Here is a 19008-nt window from a genome sequence, read left to right as displayed (position 1 = left end):
CAGCTCCACACCTGTGAGTTCGTGGGGGTGTCAGTGGGTACGTGCCATTGTGTGAGGGATCAGCATCAGGCTGTGTGTTAAATCAAGCCAATGACGGAGGAAGCTAGCAGTAGATGTTTGAGGCGTATCAGTCAGTCAGGGTAGTGTATGTATTTGATCCTGGTCTACTAGCCTGACTCTGTGGAGGCGGCGGACGATGCCTCCACCTCTCCTTCTCCTCAGCAATCCTCACTGGTGGGTAGGGAGAAGCAGGGGTCCAATCATATCAAACATGAAGGCAGCTCAGAAACCACTCAAAATACTGACTTCCAGCCGAGCTGCGGCTCTTCTCTCACCTCATGCATGCAGTGTCTGGGTACTTTGGAAAGTTTAGACTAATACCGGACAACTCCCTTTCTCCCCGCTGGTACATCTCTACTCCTCCCTCTACCTTTGTTGGATTTGGTCTGAAATACACAAGATAGTTTGAGCCTTGTGTAAAATGAGACTTCTTTCAGAATGTATTTTTTAAATTCAGAACGGAGACTAGGTGTTTTATTTTAATTTTAAAGATTTTGAGATTAATTGGAAATTACTCTGATGAAATGGGAATGTGTCATTTTATCTATTTTGGCTAGAGTAACAAGAATCTCAGACACTTAATACAATGCATAAAACATGGACACACACACACACACACACACACACACACACACACACACGAAAGCAAACTGAAGCACTGACAGAAATGGTGGTTAGGGAATAGCTATTTCATAGACGGCTGAGCTGCAGTAACAAGGCTAAGAAACGATCTAAGAACCTATCTGTGTTTGAAAAAGAGATGAAGCCATTAGCCATTACCTGGGAGTCTTGACTTAAACAAAAAGGTGTGTATATTTGCACTATTGACAAAAAAATGTATAGTGCTGTATTGTTCACAGATTTTCAATTTCTCCAGCTACAACTGTTCCTGCTTATGTATGTTGAGCTTCTGTTCAGCAACATAGATGTAAGAGCTGTATGTGGAGCTATATGGTGGACAGTGAAGCTAGATGGAGGACAGTGGAGCTAGATGGAGGACAGTGGAGCTAGATGGAGGACAGTGGAGCTAGATGGAGGACAGTGAAGCTAGATGGAGGACAGTGGAGCTAGATGGAGGACAGTGGAGCTAGATATAAGGACAGTGGAGCTAGATGGAGGACAGTGGAGCTAGATGGAGGACAGTGGAGCTAGATGGAGGACAGTGGAGCTAGATGAAGGACAGTGGAGCTAGATAGAGGACAGTGGAGCTAGGTGGAGGACAGTGGAGCTAGGTGGAGGACAGTGGAGCTAGATAGAGGACAGTGGAGCTAGATGGAGGACAGTGGAGCTAGATATAAGGACAGTTGAGCTAGATGGAGGACAGTGAAGCTAGATGGAGGACAGTGGAGCTAGATGGAGGACAGTGGAGCTAGATGGAGGACAGTGGAGCCAGATGGAGGACAGTGGAGCCAGATAGAGGACAGTGGAGCTAGATGGAGGACAGTGGAGCTAGATGGAGGACAGTGGAGCTAGATGGAGGACAGTGGAGCTAGATAGAGGACAGTGGAGCTAGATGGAGGACAGTGGAGCTAGATATAAGGACAGTTGAGCTAGATGGAGGACAGTGAAGCTAGATGGAGGACAGTGGAGCTAGATAGAGGACAGTGGAGCTAGGTGGAGGACAGTGGAGCTAGGTGGAGGACAGTGGAGCTAGATATAAGGACAGTGGAGCTAGATATAAGGACAGTGGAGCTAGATATAAGGACAGTGGAACTAGATATAAGGACAGTGGAGCTAGATGGAGGACAGTGGAGCTAGATGGAGGACAGTGGAGCTAGATGGAGGACAGTGGAGCTAGATGGAGGACAGTGGAGCTAGATGGAGGACAGTGGAGCTAGATGGAGGACAGTGAAGCTAGATGGTGGACAGTGGAGCTAGATGGAGGACAGTGGAGCTAGATGGAGGACAGTGGAGCTAGATAGAGGACAGTGGAGCTAGATATAAGGACAGTGGAGCTAGATGGAGGACAGTGGAGCTAGATGGAGGACAGTGGAGCTAGATGGAGGACAGTGGAGCTAGATGGAGGACAGTGGAGCCAGATGGAGGACAGTGGAGCTAGATATAAGGACAGTGGAGCTAGATGGAGGACAGTGGAGCTAGATAGAGGACAGTGGAGCTAGATGGAGGACAGTGGAGCTAGATGGAGGACAGTGGAGCTAGATGGAGGACAGTGGAGCTAGATGGAGGACAGTGGAGCTAGATATAAGGACAGTGGAGCTAGATGGAGGACAGTTGAGCTAGATGGAGGACAGTGGAGCTAGATAGAGGACAGTGGAGCTAGATGGAGGACAGTGGAGCTAGATGGAGGACAGTGGAGCTAGATGGAGGACAGTGGAGCTAGATATAAGGACAGTGGAGCTAGATAGAGGACAGTGGAGCTAGATAGAGGACAGTGGAGCTAGATATAAGGACAGTGGAGCTAGATAGTGGACAGTGGAGCTAGATCGAAGACAGTGGAGCTAGATAGAGGACAGTGGAGCTAGATGGAGGACAGTGCAGCTAGATGGAGGACAGTGGAGCTAGATGGAGGACAGTGGAGCTAGATATAAGGACAGTGGAGCTAGATATAAGGACAGTGGAGCTAGATGGAGGACAGTGGAGCTAGATATAAGGACAGTGGAGCTAGATATAAGGACAGTGGAGCTAGATTGAAGACAGTGGAGCTAGATAGAGGACAGTGGAGCTAGATGGAGGACAGTCAAGCTAGATGGAGGACAGAGGAGCTAGATATAAGGACAGTGGAGCTAGATGGAGGACAGTGGAGCTAGATATAAGGACAGTGGAGCTAGATATAAGGACAGTGGAGCTAGATGGAGGACAGTGGAGCTAGATATAAGGACAGTGGAGCTAGATATAAGGACAGTGGAGCTAGATATAAGGACAGTGGAGCTAGATATAAGAAACAGTGGAGCTAGATGGAGGACAGTGGAGCTAGATAGAGGACAGTGGAGCTAGATGGAGGACAGTGGAGCTAGATAGAGGACAGTGAAGCTAGATGGAGGACAGTGGAGCTAGATATAAGGACAGTGGAGCTAGATGGAGGACAGTGGAGCTAGATGGAGGACAGTGGAGCTAGATGGAGGACAGTGGAGCTAGATAGAGGACAGTAAAGCTAGATGGAGGACAGTGGAGCTAGATAGAAGACAGTGGAGCTAGATAGAAGACAGTGAAGCTAGATGGAGGACAGTGGAGTTAGGTGGAGGACAGTGGAGCTAGATATAAGGACAGTGGAGCTAGATATAAGGACAGTGGAGCTAGATATAAGGACAGTGGAGCTAGATATAAGGACAGTGGAGCTAGATATAAGGACAGTGGAGCTAGATGGAGGACAATGGAGCTAGATGGAGGACAGTGGAGCTAGATAGAGGACAGTGGAGCTAGATAGAGGACAGTGGAGCTAGATAGAAGACAGTGGAGCTAGATGGAGGACAGAGGAGCTAGATATAAGGACAGTGGAGCTAGATGGAGGACAGTGGAGCTAGATAAAAGGACAGTGGAGCTAGATATAAGGACAGTGGAGCTAGATGGAGGACAGTGGAGCTAGATAGAGGACAGTGGAGCTAGATGGAGGACAGTGGAGCTAGATGGAGGACAGTGGAGCTAGATGGAGGACAGTGGAGCTAGATAGAGAACAGTGGAGCTAGATGGAGGACAGTGGAGCTAGATGGAGGACGTGGAGCTAGATATAAGGACAGTGGAGCTAGATGGAGGACAGTGGAGCTAGATGGAGGACAGTGGAGCTAGATAGAGGACAGTGGAGCTAGATGGAGGACAGTGGTGCTAGATGGAGGACAGTGGAGCTAGATGGAGGACATTGGAGCTAGATAGAGGACAGTGGAGCTAGATAGAGGACAGTGAAGCTAGATGGAGGACAGTGGAGCTAGATATAAGGACAGTGGAGCTAGATGGAGGACAGTGGAGCTAGATATAAGGACAGTGGAGGTAGATATAAGGACAGTGGAGCTAGATATAAGAAACAGTGGAGCTAGATGGAGGACAGTGGAGATAGATAGAGGACAGTGGAGCTAGATGGAGGACAGTGGAGCTAGATAGAGGACAGTGAAGCTAGATGGAGGACAGTGGAGCTAGATATAAGGACAGTGGAGCTAGATGGAGGACAGTGGAGCTAGATGGAGGACAGTGGAGCTAGATGGAGGACAGTGGAGCTAGATGGAGGACAGTGGAGCTAGATGGAGGACAGTGGAGCTAGATGGAGGACAGTGGAGCTAGATGGAGGACAGTGGAGCTAGATGGAGGACAGTGAAGCTAGATGGAGGACAGTGGAGCTAGATAGAAGACAGTGAAGCTAGATGGAGGACAGTGGAGCTAGATAGAATACAGTGAAGCTAGATGGAGGACAGTGGAGCTAGGTGGAGGACAGTCGAGCTAGATATAAGGACAGTGGAGCTAGATAGAGGACAGTGGAGCTAGATGGAGGACAGTGGATCTAGATATAAGGACAGTGGAGCTAGATGGAGGACAGTGGAGCTAGATGGAGGACAGTGGAGCTAGATATAAGGACAGTGGAGCTAGATATAAGAAACAGTGGAGCTAGATGGAGGACAGTGGAGCTAGATGGAGGACAGTGGAGCTAGATATAAGGACAGTGGAGCTAGATGGAGGACAGTGGAGCTAGATGGAGGACAGTGGAGCTAGATATAAGGACAGTGGAGCTAGATGGAGGACAGTGGAGCTAGATAGAGGACAGTGGAGCTAGATGGAGGACAGTGGAGCTAGATATAAGGACAGTGGAGCTAGATTGAGGACAGTGGAGCTATACCGTGCATTTGGAAAGTATTCAGATCCCTTCACTTTTTCCAAATTTTCTTACATAAAAAAACAGAAATATTACATTTACCGGGACATAACTATTCAGACCCTTTACTCAGTACTTTGAAGCACCTTTGGCAGCGATTACAGCCTCGAGTCTTCTTGTGTATGACGCTACAAATTTGGCACACCTGTACTTGAGAAGTTTCTCCCATTCTTCTCTGCAGATCCTCTCAAGCTCTGTCAGGTTGGATGGGGAGCGCCGCTGCAAAGCTATTTTCAGGTCTCTCTAGAGATGTTTGATCGGGTTCAAGTCCAGGCTCTGGCTGGGCCACTCAAGGACATTCAGAGACTTGTCCAGAAGCCACTCCTGCGTTGTCTTGGCTGTGTGCTTAGGGTCGTTGTCCTGTTGGAAGGTGAACCTTCGCCCCAGTCTGAGGTCCTGAGCGCTCTGGAGCAGGTTTTCATCAAGGATCTCTCTGTACTTTGCTCCGTTCATCTTTCCCTCAATCCTGACTAGTCTCCCAGTCCCTGCCGCTGAAAAACATCCCCACCGCATGATGCGGACACCACCATTTTTCACCGTAGGGATGGTGCCAGGTTACCTCCAGACGTGACGCTTGGCATTCAGGCCAAAGAGCACAATCTTGGTTTAATCAGACCAGAGAGATCTTGTTTCTCATGGTCTGAGAGTCCTTTAGGTGCCTTTTGGCAAACTCCAAGCAGGCTGCCATGTGCCTTTTACTTAGGAGTGGCTTCCGTCTGGCCACTCTACCATAAAGGCCTGATTGGTGGAGTGCTGTAGAGATGGTTGTCTTTATGGAAGGTTCTCCCATCTCCACAGAGTAACTCTGGAGCTCTGTCAGAGTAACCATCAGGTTCTTGGTCAACTCCCTGACCAAGGCCCTTCTCCCCCGATTGCTCAGTTTGGCCAGGTGGCCAGCTCTAGGAAGAGTCTTGGTGGTTCCAAACTCTTTCCATTTAAGAATAATGGAGGCCACTGTGTTCTTGGGGACCTTCAGTACTGCAGAATTTTTTTGGTACCCTTCCCCAGATCTGTGCCTCGACACAATCCTGTCTCGGATCTCTATGGACAATTCGTTCGACCTCATGGCTTGGTTTTTGCTCTGACATGCACTGTCAACTGTGGGACCTTAAATAGACAGGTGTGTTCCTTTCCAAAACATGTCCAATCAATTGAATTTACCACAGGTGGGCTCCAATCAAGTTGTAGAAACATCTCAAGGATGATCAATGGAAACAGGATGCACCTGAGCTGAATTTCAAATGTCATAGCAAAGGGTCTGAATACTTAAATTACGTAAATATGGTATTTCTATTTTAAATCTTTTTTTAATTAGCCAAAAAAAAAGGTTTTCACTTTGTCATTATGGGGCATTGTGTGTGGATTGATGAGAAAAACATATAAAATAAATACATGTTAGAATAAGGCTGTAACGTAACAAAATGTAGAAAAAGTGAAGGGGTCTGAATACTTTCCGAATGCACTGTAGATAAGGACAGTGGAGCAGCCGGCTTGTCTTATTTAAATTTTAAACAGTATCTTAAGCTTTGGCGTTCTATAACTTCAGTTGACCTCTTGGGAATTGTGTTGTATTGCTTTATTGAAGAGAGAAAGCACATTAGAATGCTCCTACTATTCCCCCTGTTCACTCTCGCTGTGTTGTGATCCTGGACAGAGATGTTGCCTGTGTTGAATTGTAGTGGTTAATGTAGAACATCCTTTTACCTCTGGTCATCTGTTAGCTTTTTTTAAGCCAGCTCATTTCTTAGTATACATGAAACACAGAAACATACCGTTTACTGGATTCATTTCCATGTGTAGAACAGCCTTGTATGTTGTATCCGATGTATAGCTGACCTTTGTTCTCACACTCTATCCACCCACTAGGTGAGCAGCACCCCAGCGTGTAACCGAGCGCTGACCAAGATGATATACTGCCCATACTGCCAAGCCATGCCCTCAGTGAAGCCCTGCAACAACTACTGTCTGAACGTCATGAAGGGCTGCCTTGCCAACCAGGCCGATCTGGACCCAGAGTGGAACCAGTACATCGGTAAGAGCTTTCCCTCCCTTTGTCGCTGACTGTGATTTGAACTGTTCTGACTTTGCTTCGTATAAAATAAATGCATTCTGTGTTACATTTTACATTTTAGTCATTTAGCAGTCGCTCTTATCCAGAGCGACTTACAGTTAGTGAGTGCATACATTTTCATACTGTTGAATTGTGGTTCAGTGTTGTCATTTGTCTGCATGTAGTTCCATGGGCAGAACTCTGTGATAAGATGCTTTTTACTGTTTCAGTCCTTCTATTTTCATTGACAACTTATACTGGATAAAAACGCCATTATTCATTGTCTGGTGGGCTCGAGCTGTGTTGAATGAGCAACTGCAGTATGGTAGCTACACGCTATGGGGAGCACAGAGCTTTGTGAAAAGCAGTTCAACAGGAGCTCGTTCAGCTTGGGGAGATTACAAACATGAATATAACACGGCAGTTATTTATTTATTAGAATTCCTTATTCAGTTTGGAGCCTTCATTTTGACATATCAGGACTGCTGGAGTGATCTAAAACAGAGCAGGCTAGCTGTGAGCTGCACTTTAGAGACCCATGTCAAGAATGCCGCTGTCAGAAACTAGCAGTTGAAATGGGGCCACAGCTCTCTGGATAGTTGTTTCATGTCAGAACAGCAGAGGTCCAATGTAAAGTACAGCGCACTGAGATGTTAGTGGAGCAGCATACCGCGCTTCAGATTAATATTCAATGGTAATATTAGGTCGACTACGAGACCCTTGTTACTCACGGGTAAATGTAAGCTGATGGTATGTGTTTACTGTCCGATGTCCTATTAAAGAGCTCGGCCAAAGGCTCTCTACTGTAGGCTACATCAGTCACTACAGTGAAGGTCCAGCAGTACAGATTTATCCAAGTGTATTACAGAAACCTTCGCTAAGGTGTGATTTATGTTATTATATTTGATAATTGGGTGGTCTACACTGTAGCACAGATTCTTGGACAACCTACCTGAAACAGTCATTTTCTCTAGGTTTGAATGTTTCATACTCTAAATTGGAGGATTGTTCCCAGGGTGTAGATGAAATGCCAGTTTCATATCTTTTGGCTCTCTGACATTTCATATTCATTATAGGCTCAAAGATTTTCAATTAGCTCAAGGTCCAACCACAAAGAGATATCGATCCTGCTTTCAGAGCTTACAGTAGGGATTGCATGTCTGCCAGATGTCCCCTGTGCTTCCCGTTGTTCTTTAAGTAGTTTCGATTTTTTTAAAAATAATTAACTGCTCAAATAATTAACTGCTATCTCTAATAACACGAGCATTGGTGGTTTCTGCCGTGATGGTGAAATCCATTTAGTTCGCATACGAGCTCATTGAGCAATGTAGGATTATCACACACTTGAACATGCCTTTTCATCCACATATAAGACTACAGTGTAGTAATGTACTTCAAACTCACATGAACACCTTCAGCTATTCCAGTTGCTGTGAATAGAAGGGTGAAGATGGTGACTGCAGGGCTTTGAGGGAAAATAGAACACAAAAGCCTGGACTGACATGGAACTTGCATCAGAGCTTAACCCCTTACACTCGTGGGAATTGGCAACGTAACCCCTTACACTCGTGGGAATTGGCAACGTAACCCCTTACACTCGTGGGAATTGGTAACGTAACCCCTTACACTCGTGGGAATTGGCAACTTAACCCCTTACACTCGTGGGAATTGGCAACGTAACCCCTTACACTCGTGGGAATTGGCAACGTAACCCCTTACACTCGTGGGAATTGGCAACGTAACCCCTTACACTCGTGGGAATTGGCAACTTAACCCCTTACACTTGTGGGAATTGGCAACGTAACCCCTTACACTCGTGGGAATTGGTAACGTAACCCCTTACACTCGTGGGAATTGGCAACGTAACCCCTTACACTTGTGGGAATTGGCAACGTAACCCCTTACACTCATGGGAATTGGCAACTTAACCCCTTACACTCGTGGGAATTGGCAACGTAACCCCTTACACTCGTGGGAATTGGCAACTTAACCCCTTACACATGTGGCAATTGGCAACGTAACCCCTTACACTCATGGGAATTGGCAACGTAACCCCTTACACTCATGGGAATTGGCAATGTAACCCCTTACACTCATGGCAATTGGCAACGTAACCCCTTACACTCATGGGAATTGGCAACGTAACCCCTTACACTCATGGGAATTGGCAATGTAACCCCTTACACTCGTGGGAATTGGCAACGTAACCCCTTACACTTGTGGGAATTGGCAACGTAACCCCTTACACTCGTGGGAATTGGCAACGTAACCCCTTACACTCGTGGGAATTGGCAACGTAACCCCTTACACATGTGGCAATTGGCCTATATGGATAGGGCTAAATTGAAATGTTTCTTACAGAAGAAATATGGAAAGCATATGCATAACCATGCTAGCAATTAACCGTTTGGAGATTATGGGAAAATTATTAGATTAAAGGTGAGGACAAAACAGTTCACCTGACACAAGACTGAATCCAAACATTACACTATTGATTACTTTTGCTTTTAGATTTGTGTGTATTGTTGTGAATTGTTAGATACTACTGCACTGCTGGAGCTAGGAACACAAGCATTTCACTACACCCGCAATAACATCTGCAAAATATGTGTATGTGACCAATAAAATGTGATTTGATTTGATGTGTATTTAACATTTGCCGCATTTGTTGATAACGAAATCTGAAAATTCTCTGGATACATTCTGTAACATAATACAAATATTCTTGGACAATTTGGGGTTGGTGCAACATAAGACAAAAAAAATGACAAGGATTTGAGTGAGAGGACTAACTGGTGTCTCCAAGTGGCCACAAACCTCTCCAAAGTGTGCACAGTTCCTAAGGAATTTCAATGCACTTTTATGACTCAAAGAAGAGTCTTCAACTATAAGGTACTTTTTTTTAGCTCTCCTAGCTGTGCTGTTGAGGAACTACAGTAAACACACTTGTAGTTGTTTTGTTTGGAACACAGCCCTGCATCCCCTCCATCACACAATTACTGTTGTTGTTTACGCAATCCAAAAACGTCCATTTATAAATCGTAATATGGGTCAGGTGGGCATGATTTGAAAGCTTGTTCTATTGCCAACATGACTAACTAAATTATGAAATACGATCTTACAGTGTTAGGCTTTCACAAGGCAATTTAGAGAAGTACATTGTAATTTTGGTACCCAGAATGGAGTCATGAGTGCATTCAGATGTGTGGTCCACGACAAATTTTCTTCACAATGCAACAAACGGGCTCATTCAGTTCAGGACATGGTATGACGCCATGTCATCTTGTAACTGTACATTAAACATAGTGATCATAAACGTTGACACTGAATATTACATGAGTTTTATGATATGGAAATGTGAAGTGCACATTTGGACTCACGGGTGTTTGGCTTGCTTGTATCACATCAAAGCAGTATTTATTATAATCATCAACATCTCGTCTTTCAAAATACATAGAGTCCTCATATATTACAGCATTTCCCTCACTCGGACAACACAAAATGTGCAGAAGTTGCCCAATTTAGCTGGAGGGATGGGGGGCAACTTCTTGTCACACGTGGTGTTCAAGTTCAGAACGGCTGTCAGTCAAAACCCATACAGCGCTGTGAAGTGCAGAGCCTGAGCTCTGACGTCATGTGTAGCATGTTACTGTACAGCCACTGCGTTCCAATTTAGGCGCTTATCAGTGTCCAAATCTGCCATTTTCAAGCCGTATAGGGGTACGTAAAGATATTCATCTTGATTCCAGTGGCATCTATCCAGCCCAACAGCATATGTCTGCTCCACTGACCAGACAAGACGAGATACCGGAGAGGTGAAAAGCTGGACTGAGAAATCCTTTATAGCTGGAAGCTGAGCTCCCGATAGCAACGATTTTTCCCTCAGCACTTCCTCACTGCTAGAACTCCACCGGCAGGAAATGTCACTCTCTGACACAGTGCATAGGAACTCCTGACAGAAGTTGGACAAAAAGGCAGTCGTTCACATTACCCTCAGCCTGACCTTCATTTATCTTCAGTGTGGTGGGGGGTATTGGAGGCACTCTGGTAGCACTGCCTGGAGCAGGCCAAAACAGATGTTCATTCAATGCAGCTGTGCTTCTGCTTCCATTCATTCAGTCAAGCTAGCTAAATATGGAATGCTCTAAAACATCCATCTCTTCTCAGAATAGCTGTGTGCCAATGCAAAGCTTCCGTTTATGCCCTGGTTAAGACAGGTGCTTTATAAGGCTCACATTATATTGGTGTGTCTGAATGTTGTTGTTACTCTCTGAAGGGAAGACATTATGTTATTAATGAAAACGGAGATCAAATCTAATTTGATTGATTTGATGTTACAGCAGGTGCAGCAAAATACTTATGTTTCTAGCTGCAACAGTGCAGTAATAACGGACAATACTAAAACAATACACACAAATCCCCAAAACTACAAATGAAGAAATGAAGAAATATCAGAACGAGCAACGTCAGAGTCCAGAATATAAATATATATATATATACACTGAGTGTACCAAACATTAGGAACACCTTCTATGTAATGGAAAGAGCAGGTGTTCTTAATGTTTTGTATTCAGTGTATATATGTATATATGATGGTGTGTATAGACAGTATGGACAGTATATGAATAGAAAAGGTGTGTACAGCAGTAGTTATATACAGTAGGATGAGCCTTGACTAGAATACACTATATACATACGAAATGGTTAGAACTAGTGCTCCTTCTTCACCACACTGTTTGTGTGGATCAACCATTTCAGGTTGTCAGTGATGTGTTCGTCGAGGATCTTGAAGCTTTTCACCGTCTCCACTGCGGCCCCGTCGATGTGGATGGGGGGGGCGTGTTCTCTCTGCTGTCTCCTGAAGTTCACGATCAGCTCCTTCGTTTTGTTGACGTTGAGGGAGAGGTTATTTTCCTGGCACCACTCCGCCAGGGCCCTCACGTCCTCCCTGTAGGCTGTCTCGTCGTTGTTGGTAATCAGGCCTACTACTGTTGTGTCGTCTGCAAACTTGATGATTGAGTTGGAGACGTGTGTAGCCACGCAGTGGGTGAACAGGGAGTACAGGTGGGGGGTTGAGCACGCACCCGTGTTGAGGATCAGCGTAGCGGAGGTGTTGTTGGCTTGGCAGAGGTGTAATTGTTGGAGTAGACGAACATCCGCAGGTAGCCTAGTTTTTTTTAAAGTGATTTGTTTGACAATAAGATGAAAACATCATGACTGATTGTGTTCATGCCAAATTAAAAGGTAATAAAAAAAGAAATACTGTTCAATTACATGTCTAGCTAGTAACGTTAGCATATCAAAGGGCTGAGATTACGCTTGGCAGATGCACTGTGAACTGCAAGCCATGGAACTATTAGTATGTTGAGCACAGGAGGCTGGTGAGGGGAGGATGGCTCATAATAATGGCTGGAATGGAGTATATGGAATGGTATCAAACACATGGAAACTGTGTTTTCTGCGTTTGATACCATTCCATTGATGCCGTTCCAGCCATTACTATCCACCCGTCCTCCCGAATTAAGGTGCCACCAGACGCCTGTGGTTGAGTGCCACTACAAATCAGTTAAGTCATTTGTGGTTTTGCATGTGTTATTGTAATAATAATAATAATAATAATAATAATTGATTGGATTTACATAGCACTTTTCTACCAACTGAGGTACTCAAAGTGCTTTACATAGTAGGGGGAAACTCACCTCATCCACCACCAATGTGTGGCACCCACCTGGGTGATGCACGGCGACCATTTTTGTGCCAGAACGCTCACCACACATCAGCTATCAGGTGGAGAGGTGAGGAGTGATATATGCCTATTGTACATATGGCTATTGTACATATGGCTATTGTACATATGGATGTTGTATATACACTACCGTTCAAAAGTTTGGGTTCACTTAGAAATGTCCTTGTTTTCGAAAGAAACATTGATCAGAAATACAGTGTAGACATTGTTAATGTTGTAAATGGCTATTGTAGCTGGAAACGGCTGATTTTTTTATGGAATATCTACATAGGCGTACAGAGGCCCATTATCAGCAACCATCAGTCCTGTGTTCTAATGGCACGTTGTGTTTGCTAATCCAAGTTTATCATTTTAAAAGGCTAATTGATCATTAGAAAACCCTTTTTCAATTATGTTAGAACAGCTGAAAACTGTTTTATTGATTAAAGAAGCAATAAAACTGGCCTTCGTGAGACTAGTTGAGTATCTGGAGCATCAGCAAGTGTGGGTTCGATTACATGCTCAAAATGGCCAGAAACAAATAACTTTCTTCTGAAACTCATCAGTCTATTCTTGTTCTGAGAAATGAAGACTATTCCATGTGAGACATTGCCAAGAAACTGAAGATGTCGTAAAACGCTGTGTACTACTCCCTTCACAGAACAGTGCAAACTGTCTCTAACCAGAATAGAAAGAGGAGTGGGAGGCCCCGGTGCACAACTGAGCAAGAGGACAAATATATTAGAGTGTCTAGTTTGAGAAACGCATCACAGGTCCTCAACTGGCAGTTTCATTAAATAGTACCCGCAAAACACCAGTCTCAACGTCAACAGTGAAGAGGTGACTCCGGGATGCTGACCTTCTAGGCAGAGTTGCAAAGAAAAAGCCATATCTCAGACTGGCCAATAAAAATAAAAGATTAAGATGGGCAAAAGAACACAGACACTGGACAGAGGAAGATTGGAAAAAAGTGTTATGGACAGACGAATCGAAGTTTGAGGTGTTCGGATCACAAAGAAGAACATTTGTGAGACGCAGACCAAATGAAAAGATGCTGGAGGAGTGCTTGATGCCATCTGTCAAGCATGGTGGAGGCAATGTGATGGTCTGGGGGTGCTTTGGTGGTGGTAAAGTGGGAGATTTGTACAAGGGATCTTGAAGAAGGAAGGCTATCACTCCATTTTGCAATGCCATGCCATACATTTACATTTACATTTACGTCATTTAGCAGACGCTCTTATCCAGAGCGACTTACAAATAGGTGCATTCACCTTATAGCCAGTGGGATAACCACTTTACATTTTTTTTTGGGGGGGGGGGGGGGGGGGGTAGAAGGATTACTTTATCCTATCCCAGGTATTCCTTAAAGAGGTGGGGATTCAAATGTCTCCGGAAGGTGGTGAGTGACTCCGCTGTCCTGGCGTCGTGAGGGAGCTTGTTCCACCATTGGGGTGCCAGAGCAGCGAACAGTTTTGACTGGGCTGAGCGGGAACTATGCTTCCGCAGAGGTAGGGGAGCCAGCAGGCCAGAGGTGGATGAACGCAGTGCCCTCGTTTGGGTGTAGGGACTGATCAGAGCCTGAAGGTACGGAGGTGCCGTTCCCCTCACAGCTCCGTAGGCAAGCACCATGGTCTTGTAGCAGATGCGAGCTTCAACTGGAAGCCAGTGGAGTGTGCGGAGGAGCGGGGTGACGTGAGAGAACTTGGGAAGGTTGAACACCAGACGGGCTGCGGCATTCTGGATGAGTTGTAGGGGTTTAATGGCACAGGCAGGGAGCCCAGCCAACAGCGAGTTGCAGTAATCCAGACGGGAGATGACAAGTGCCTGGATTAGGACCTGTGCCGCTTCCTGTGTAAGGCAGGGTCGTACTCTCCGAATGTTGTAGAGCATGAACCTACAGGATCGGGTCACCGCCTTGATGTTAGCGGAGAACGACAGGGTGTTGTCCAGGGTCACGCCAAGGCTCTTCGCACTCTGGGAGGAGGACTCAACGGAGTTGTCAACCGTGATGGCGAGATCATGGAACAGGCAGTCCTTCCCCGGGAGGAAGAGCAGCTCCGTCTTGCCAAGGTTCAGCTTGAGGTGGTGATCCGTCATCCATACTGATATGTCTGCCAGACATGCAGAGATGCGATTCGCCACCTGGTTATCAGAAGGGGGAAAGGAGAAGATTAGTTGTGTGTCTTCAGCGTAGCAATGATAGGAGAGGCCATGTGAGGATATGACAGAGCCAAGTGACTTGGTGTATAGCGAGAATAGGAGAGGGCGCTTGATTGGAGCCAATTTCCTCCTACAACAGGACAATGACCCAAAGCACAGCTCTAAACTATGCAATAACTATTCAGGGAAGAAGCAGTCAGCTGGTATTCTGTCTATAATGGAGTGGCCAGCACAGTCAACGGATCTCAACCCTATTGAGCTGTTGTGGGAGCAGCTTGACCATATGGTACGTAAGAAGTGCCCATCAAGCCAATCCAACATGTGGGAGGTGCTTCAGGAAACATGGGGTGAAATCTCTTCGGATTACCTCAACAAATTGACAACTAGAATGCCAAAGGTCTGCAAGGCTGTAATTGCTGCAAATGGAGGATTATTTGACGAAAGCAAAGTTTGAAGGACACAATTATTTCAATTAAAAATCATTATTTCTAACCTTGTCGATGACTACATTTCCTATTCATTTTGCTATATTTCCTATTCAAACTCATGTCATGTATGTTTTTTAATGGAAAACAAGTTAATTTCTTAGTGACCCCAAACTTTTGAACGGTAGTGTATGGGCTATTGTACGTATGGCTATTGTACATATGGCTATTTAGGAGCCCATAGCCAACCCAACCCAAATGATATACCCCTTACGGGAACCTGCTTTCAGTAATGTATTTATGCAAAGGAATTGTGGTTTTTGTTTTATTTCTTTCTCAGTTGGTAAGACTAGCAAGTTTATTTTCTTCTCTTGTATTGCCTAAGGCGGGAAGCAAATGGGCCATGCGAACGAACGACATGACTGAGGTGTTTCACCTAGAACAGAATGTGAAATATTCAGTGAACCTAGTATTTACATTTTTACATTTAAGTCATTTAGCAGACGCTCTTATCCAGAGCGACTTACAGGAGCAATTAGGGTTAAGTGCCTTGCTCAAGGGCACATCGACAGATTTTTCACTTAGTCGGCTCGGGGATTAGAACCAGCGACCTTTCGGTTACTGGCACAACGCGCTTAACCACTAAGCTACCTGCCGCCCTAGTAGAATTCACTGCTTAAATAAGCAGAACTTAAATTTCTATATTTCAAACTATAAGAAGAGGGCTGAGTGGAAAGGTGATGAACCTGTAGAAGTAACACGCGCATAACATATTAGACACAGTAGAAAATGTTACCAAAACATTTCCAGACTAACCCAGTGGTTAAGACGTATCACATGAAACATTACAGCATTGAAGATCATTTTCAGGTGCTTTTTATCTATGCATGCCACCTTGCCTGCACATATGCTTACTGGTGTTTTAACATGAATCAGACACTATAAAGGACAAATGTTTAAATATGCAAATCTGTCAGCTGAATTCAAGCAAAATGGTTAAAGGCGTTGTTTTTCTTATTCAGGTCATTAAAATAGACGCAATAAATCATGGATTATATTTGTTCCACTGAGTGGCCAGTCTCTAATCCATTTGTTCCCATTGCAGGATAAATCCATGCTTACCTCTCGCTACTCTGCATGAAAAACAACAAGAATGGCCCAGTCTATGAATTATGGTAACAGGTGGCAGACATTCTTTATTCAACCTGCGTTCTGTATTCATCACTGCAATAGAATTATGGCATGCATGTGAATCAGTTAACTCCAGGAGTTGTTTGGTTTTACTAAATGTATGTTTATATTATATGCCAGTAAGAACAATCTGGCCTTAATGGCCATGTACTCTTATAATCTCCACCCGGCACAGCCAGAAGAGGACTGGCCACCTATCAGAGCCTGGTTCCTCTCTAGGTTACTTCCTATATTCCTGCCTTTAATAGGGAGTTTTTCCTAGCCACCGTGCTTCTACATCTGCATTGCTTGCCGTTTGGGGTTTTAGGCTGGGTTTCCGTAGAAGCACTTTGTGACATCTGCTGACGTAAAATGGGCTTTATAAATACATTTTATTTTATTTGATCCAGTAATAGAAAAGCTGAGTAGTCATGTGAAGTAAGATTATATGAGATTATATTAAATGTTTTTGATAGGATGAATCATCTGAAGCGTTGAGTAGGCTAACCGATGAACATCTGTCAGTCCACACCTGATTACTCCTCCACTGAACATATGCTGCGTTCACCAACTCCTCCAGGGTTTAGGACTGAGTGCAAATTATGGGGGACCAGGGGGGGAGGTGGGGTCTCAGACACCCTGAATGAGACGTGAGTCCCCCTAAATGCAACAAAGTAAAACTTTGGGGGGGGGGGGGGGGGGGGGGGGTCTTTAAATAATGCTAATGTAACGAACATCTAAATTAAACAAACACCCCCACCTCTGTCATGGTTTAAATGAGCTGTTCCCATGTGGCTGTTCTTGTCATCCCGGGATAGTCCCGCACCTTTTCAGGTGTCCCAACATTTCGTGGCTGTTCTTGTCATCCCGGGATAGTCCCACACCTGTCCCAACATTTCAAAAAAAAAAAATGTATTTTTGTCAGCAAGACGCATGAATTAATTTAGGCTACAAGAGTGTCATTACAATCGCAGAATGTCATTACATTTGTTGATGTCTTTTTCCATTCATCAAATGGCACAAGTACATTAGTGCACTGTTTGGATTCTGGAGTGGACGAACACGCGCAGGTAGCCTACTACACGACTGGTTGTGTTCATGCCAATTTAAAAGGTAATAAAAAAAAGATACCTTGTTAAAGGACATGTCTAGCTAGTAACGTTAGCATATCAAACATGAACATTTACCCCTCTCAAATGAATATAAAAGTACAGTTTTAGCATATTAAAGTTACCTTAAAACAAGCCAGGCTTCATTTGATCAATATCATCATTATACAAGTCATTATATGAGGTAAATGCAAAATTGTGACTGAAAACGTTGATAATTGATCAGCTTCTTGCTGCAAGCTTCCTGCCTGGACGGTGGCTCAGAGCAGCCAAGGTGGGGAATAACACCCTGTCTTAAAGATGCAGCGACAGTTTCAGAATGTAACAAGCTGTTACTGCAATTTCAAAATTGTAGCTGAGCTATTAGTATTTTTACTGTATGAATTTTAGGATCAGTGAGACAATTCTGTTTACACTGCCGTGCTTAGAGGGGGGCAACTGTCGGGCGAGTGTCATGCGCGACCTCCGGAGGTAGCGTTCGAGATGTAAGAAATACGCAAGATTACATTACAGTAATGTCTCTTGAGAATCGATACCTCTTGAGAATCTCTCAAAATTCTCGTTAATTCTCGTCAATGAGAATAGAACCATATACTCTGTGTTTGTGTAATGGCTTGTTATAGTTAGAGATATCTTTGAGGTGCATTCGTATTTTTGTATAGGGAATTGTCCTTTTCATTGAATAATGTTTTGAAATGTCAAATGTTTGTGTTGGGCTGTCCTGGAGAATTGATGTCTCGATCAGCCTATGGTGTTTGAACATCCGTCACCTGCTGTGGTGATGAATGTGGCCCTTTCTAGTTTACACCCCATGTGCCATTATAATTTTTCATGTTTACACCGATGATAGAAAGCGATTTTCCTTCCTGCTCGACCTCTGCAATGCACACAACAAGACCCATTTGGTTTCACTCTGGGACAAATCAAAGGGGTACTGCATGACAGTGTTACAGCTTTCTCTTCTATTACTTGGCTTCGTTGTGACGCTGACTTGTGTCGTGCTCTCTGGAGGCCGTATGTCACCACACTGATTTTATTAGCTTATTTATTTTTAATTGTGTGATTTTGTTTCAGTGGGGTAACCAGAGACAGCCACAACCTCACAATTCATGACATTTCTAACCAACAACATTTCCTGTCCTTTGTGAAGATTTCCTCATGAATAAAATATAGCAGAGGAAGGGAAAAAAACTCCCAGCAGCACACCACTAAAGGACTGCCAATGGCTGAGCATTAGACCTCACAACTGGTCAAAATATTTCCTTTTCTGCAAGGGCACCGCACTAAAGGGAATGGAAATAATGAATATATTGTTCATTTAATTGTGTGTCTTGTCCTTACGTTTGTTTAAACATTGATATAATTAATTGCCTCAACACCACAGCAGCTAATGAAGTCAGTCAGTAGGGACCTAACACAACAGGGTTTTTATTAAAGGTCATGCACAGTCAAACTCGCGTTATTCATCAAACTGGGTCATGTGTGGAGGATGC

The 19008-nt window shown here is 44.5% G+C and overlaps 1 protein-coding gene across 1 annotated transcript in view; it reads left to right on the top strand.

Moving 5' to 3' along the window:
* The window catches only part of LOC311129731 (glypican-6-like), a gene marked incomplete at its 3' end in the record, with an annotated part of 153811 nt that overhangs the window by 55859 nt on the left and 78944 nt on the right, over positions 1-19008 (top strand). Inside the window, exon 4 of the mRNA XM_084162146.1 lies at positions 6743-6908. Within this exon, the coding sequence (XP_084018272.1) occupies positions 6743-6908 (166 nt within the window). The remainder of the gene's footprint in view (positions 1-6742; positions 6909-19008) is intronic.

This window comes from Coregonus lavaretus (assembly GCF_964263955.1).
Source record: "Coregonus lavaretus genome assembly, chromosome: 5".
Lineage (NCBI taxonomy): Eukaryota > Metazoa > Chordata > Actinopteri > Salmoniformes > Salmonidae > Coregonus > Coregonus lavaretus.
This window is presented reverse-complemented; position numbering and strand designations above follow the sequence as displayed.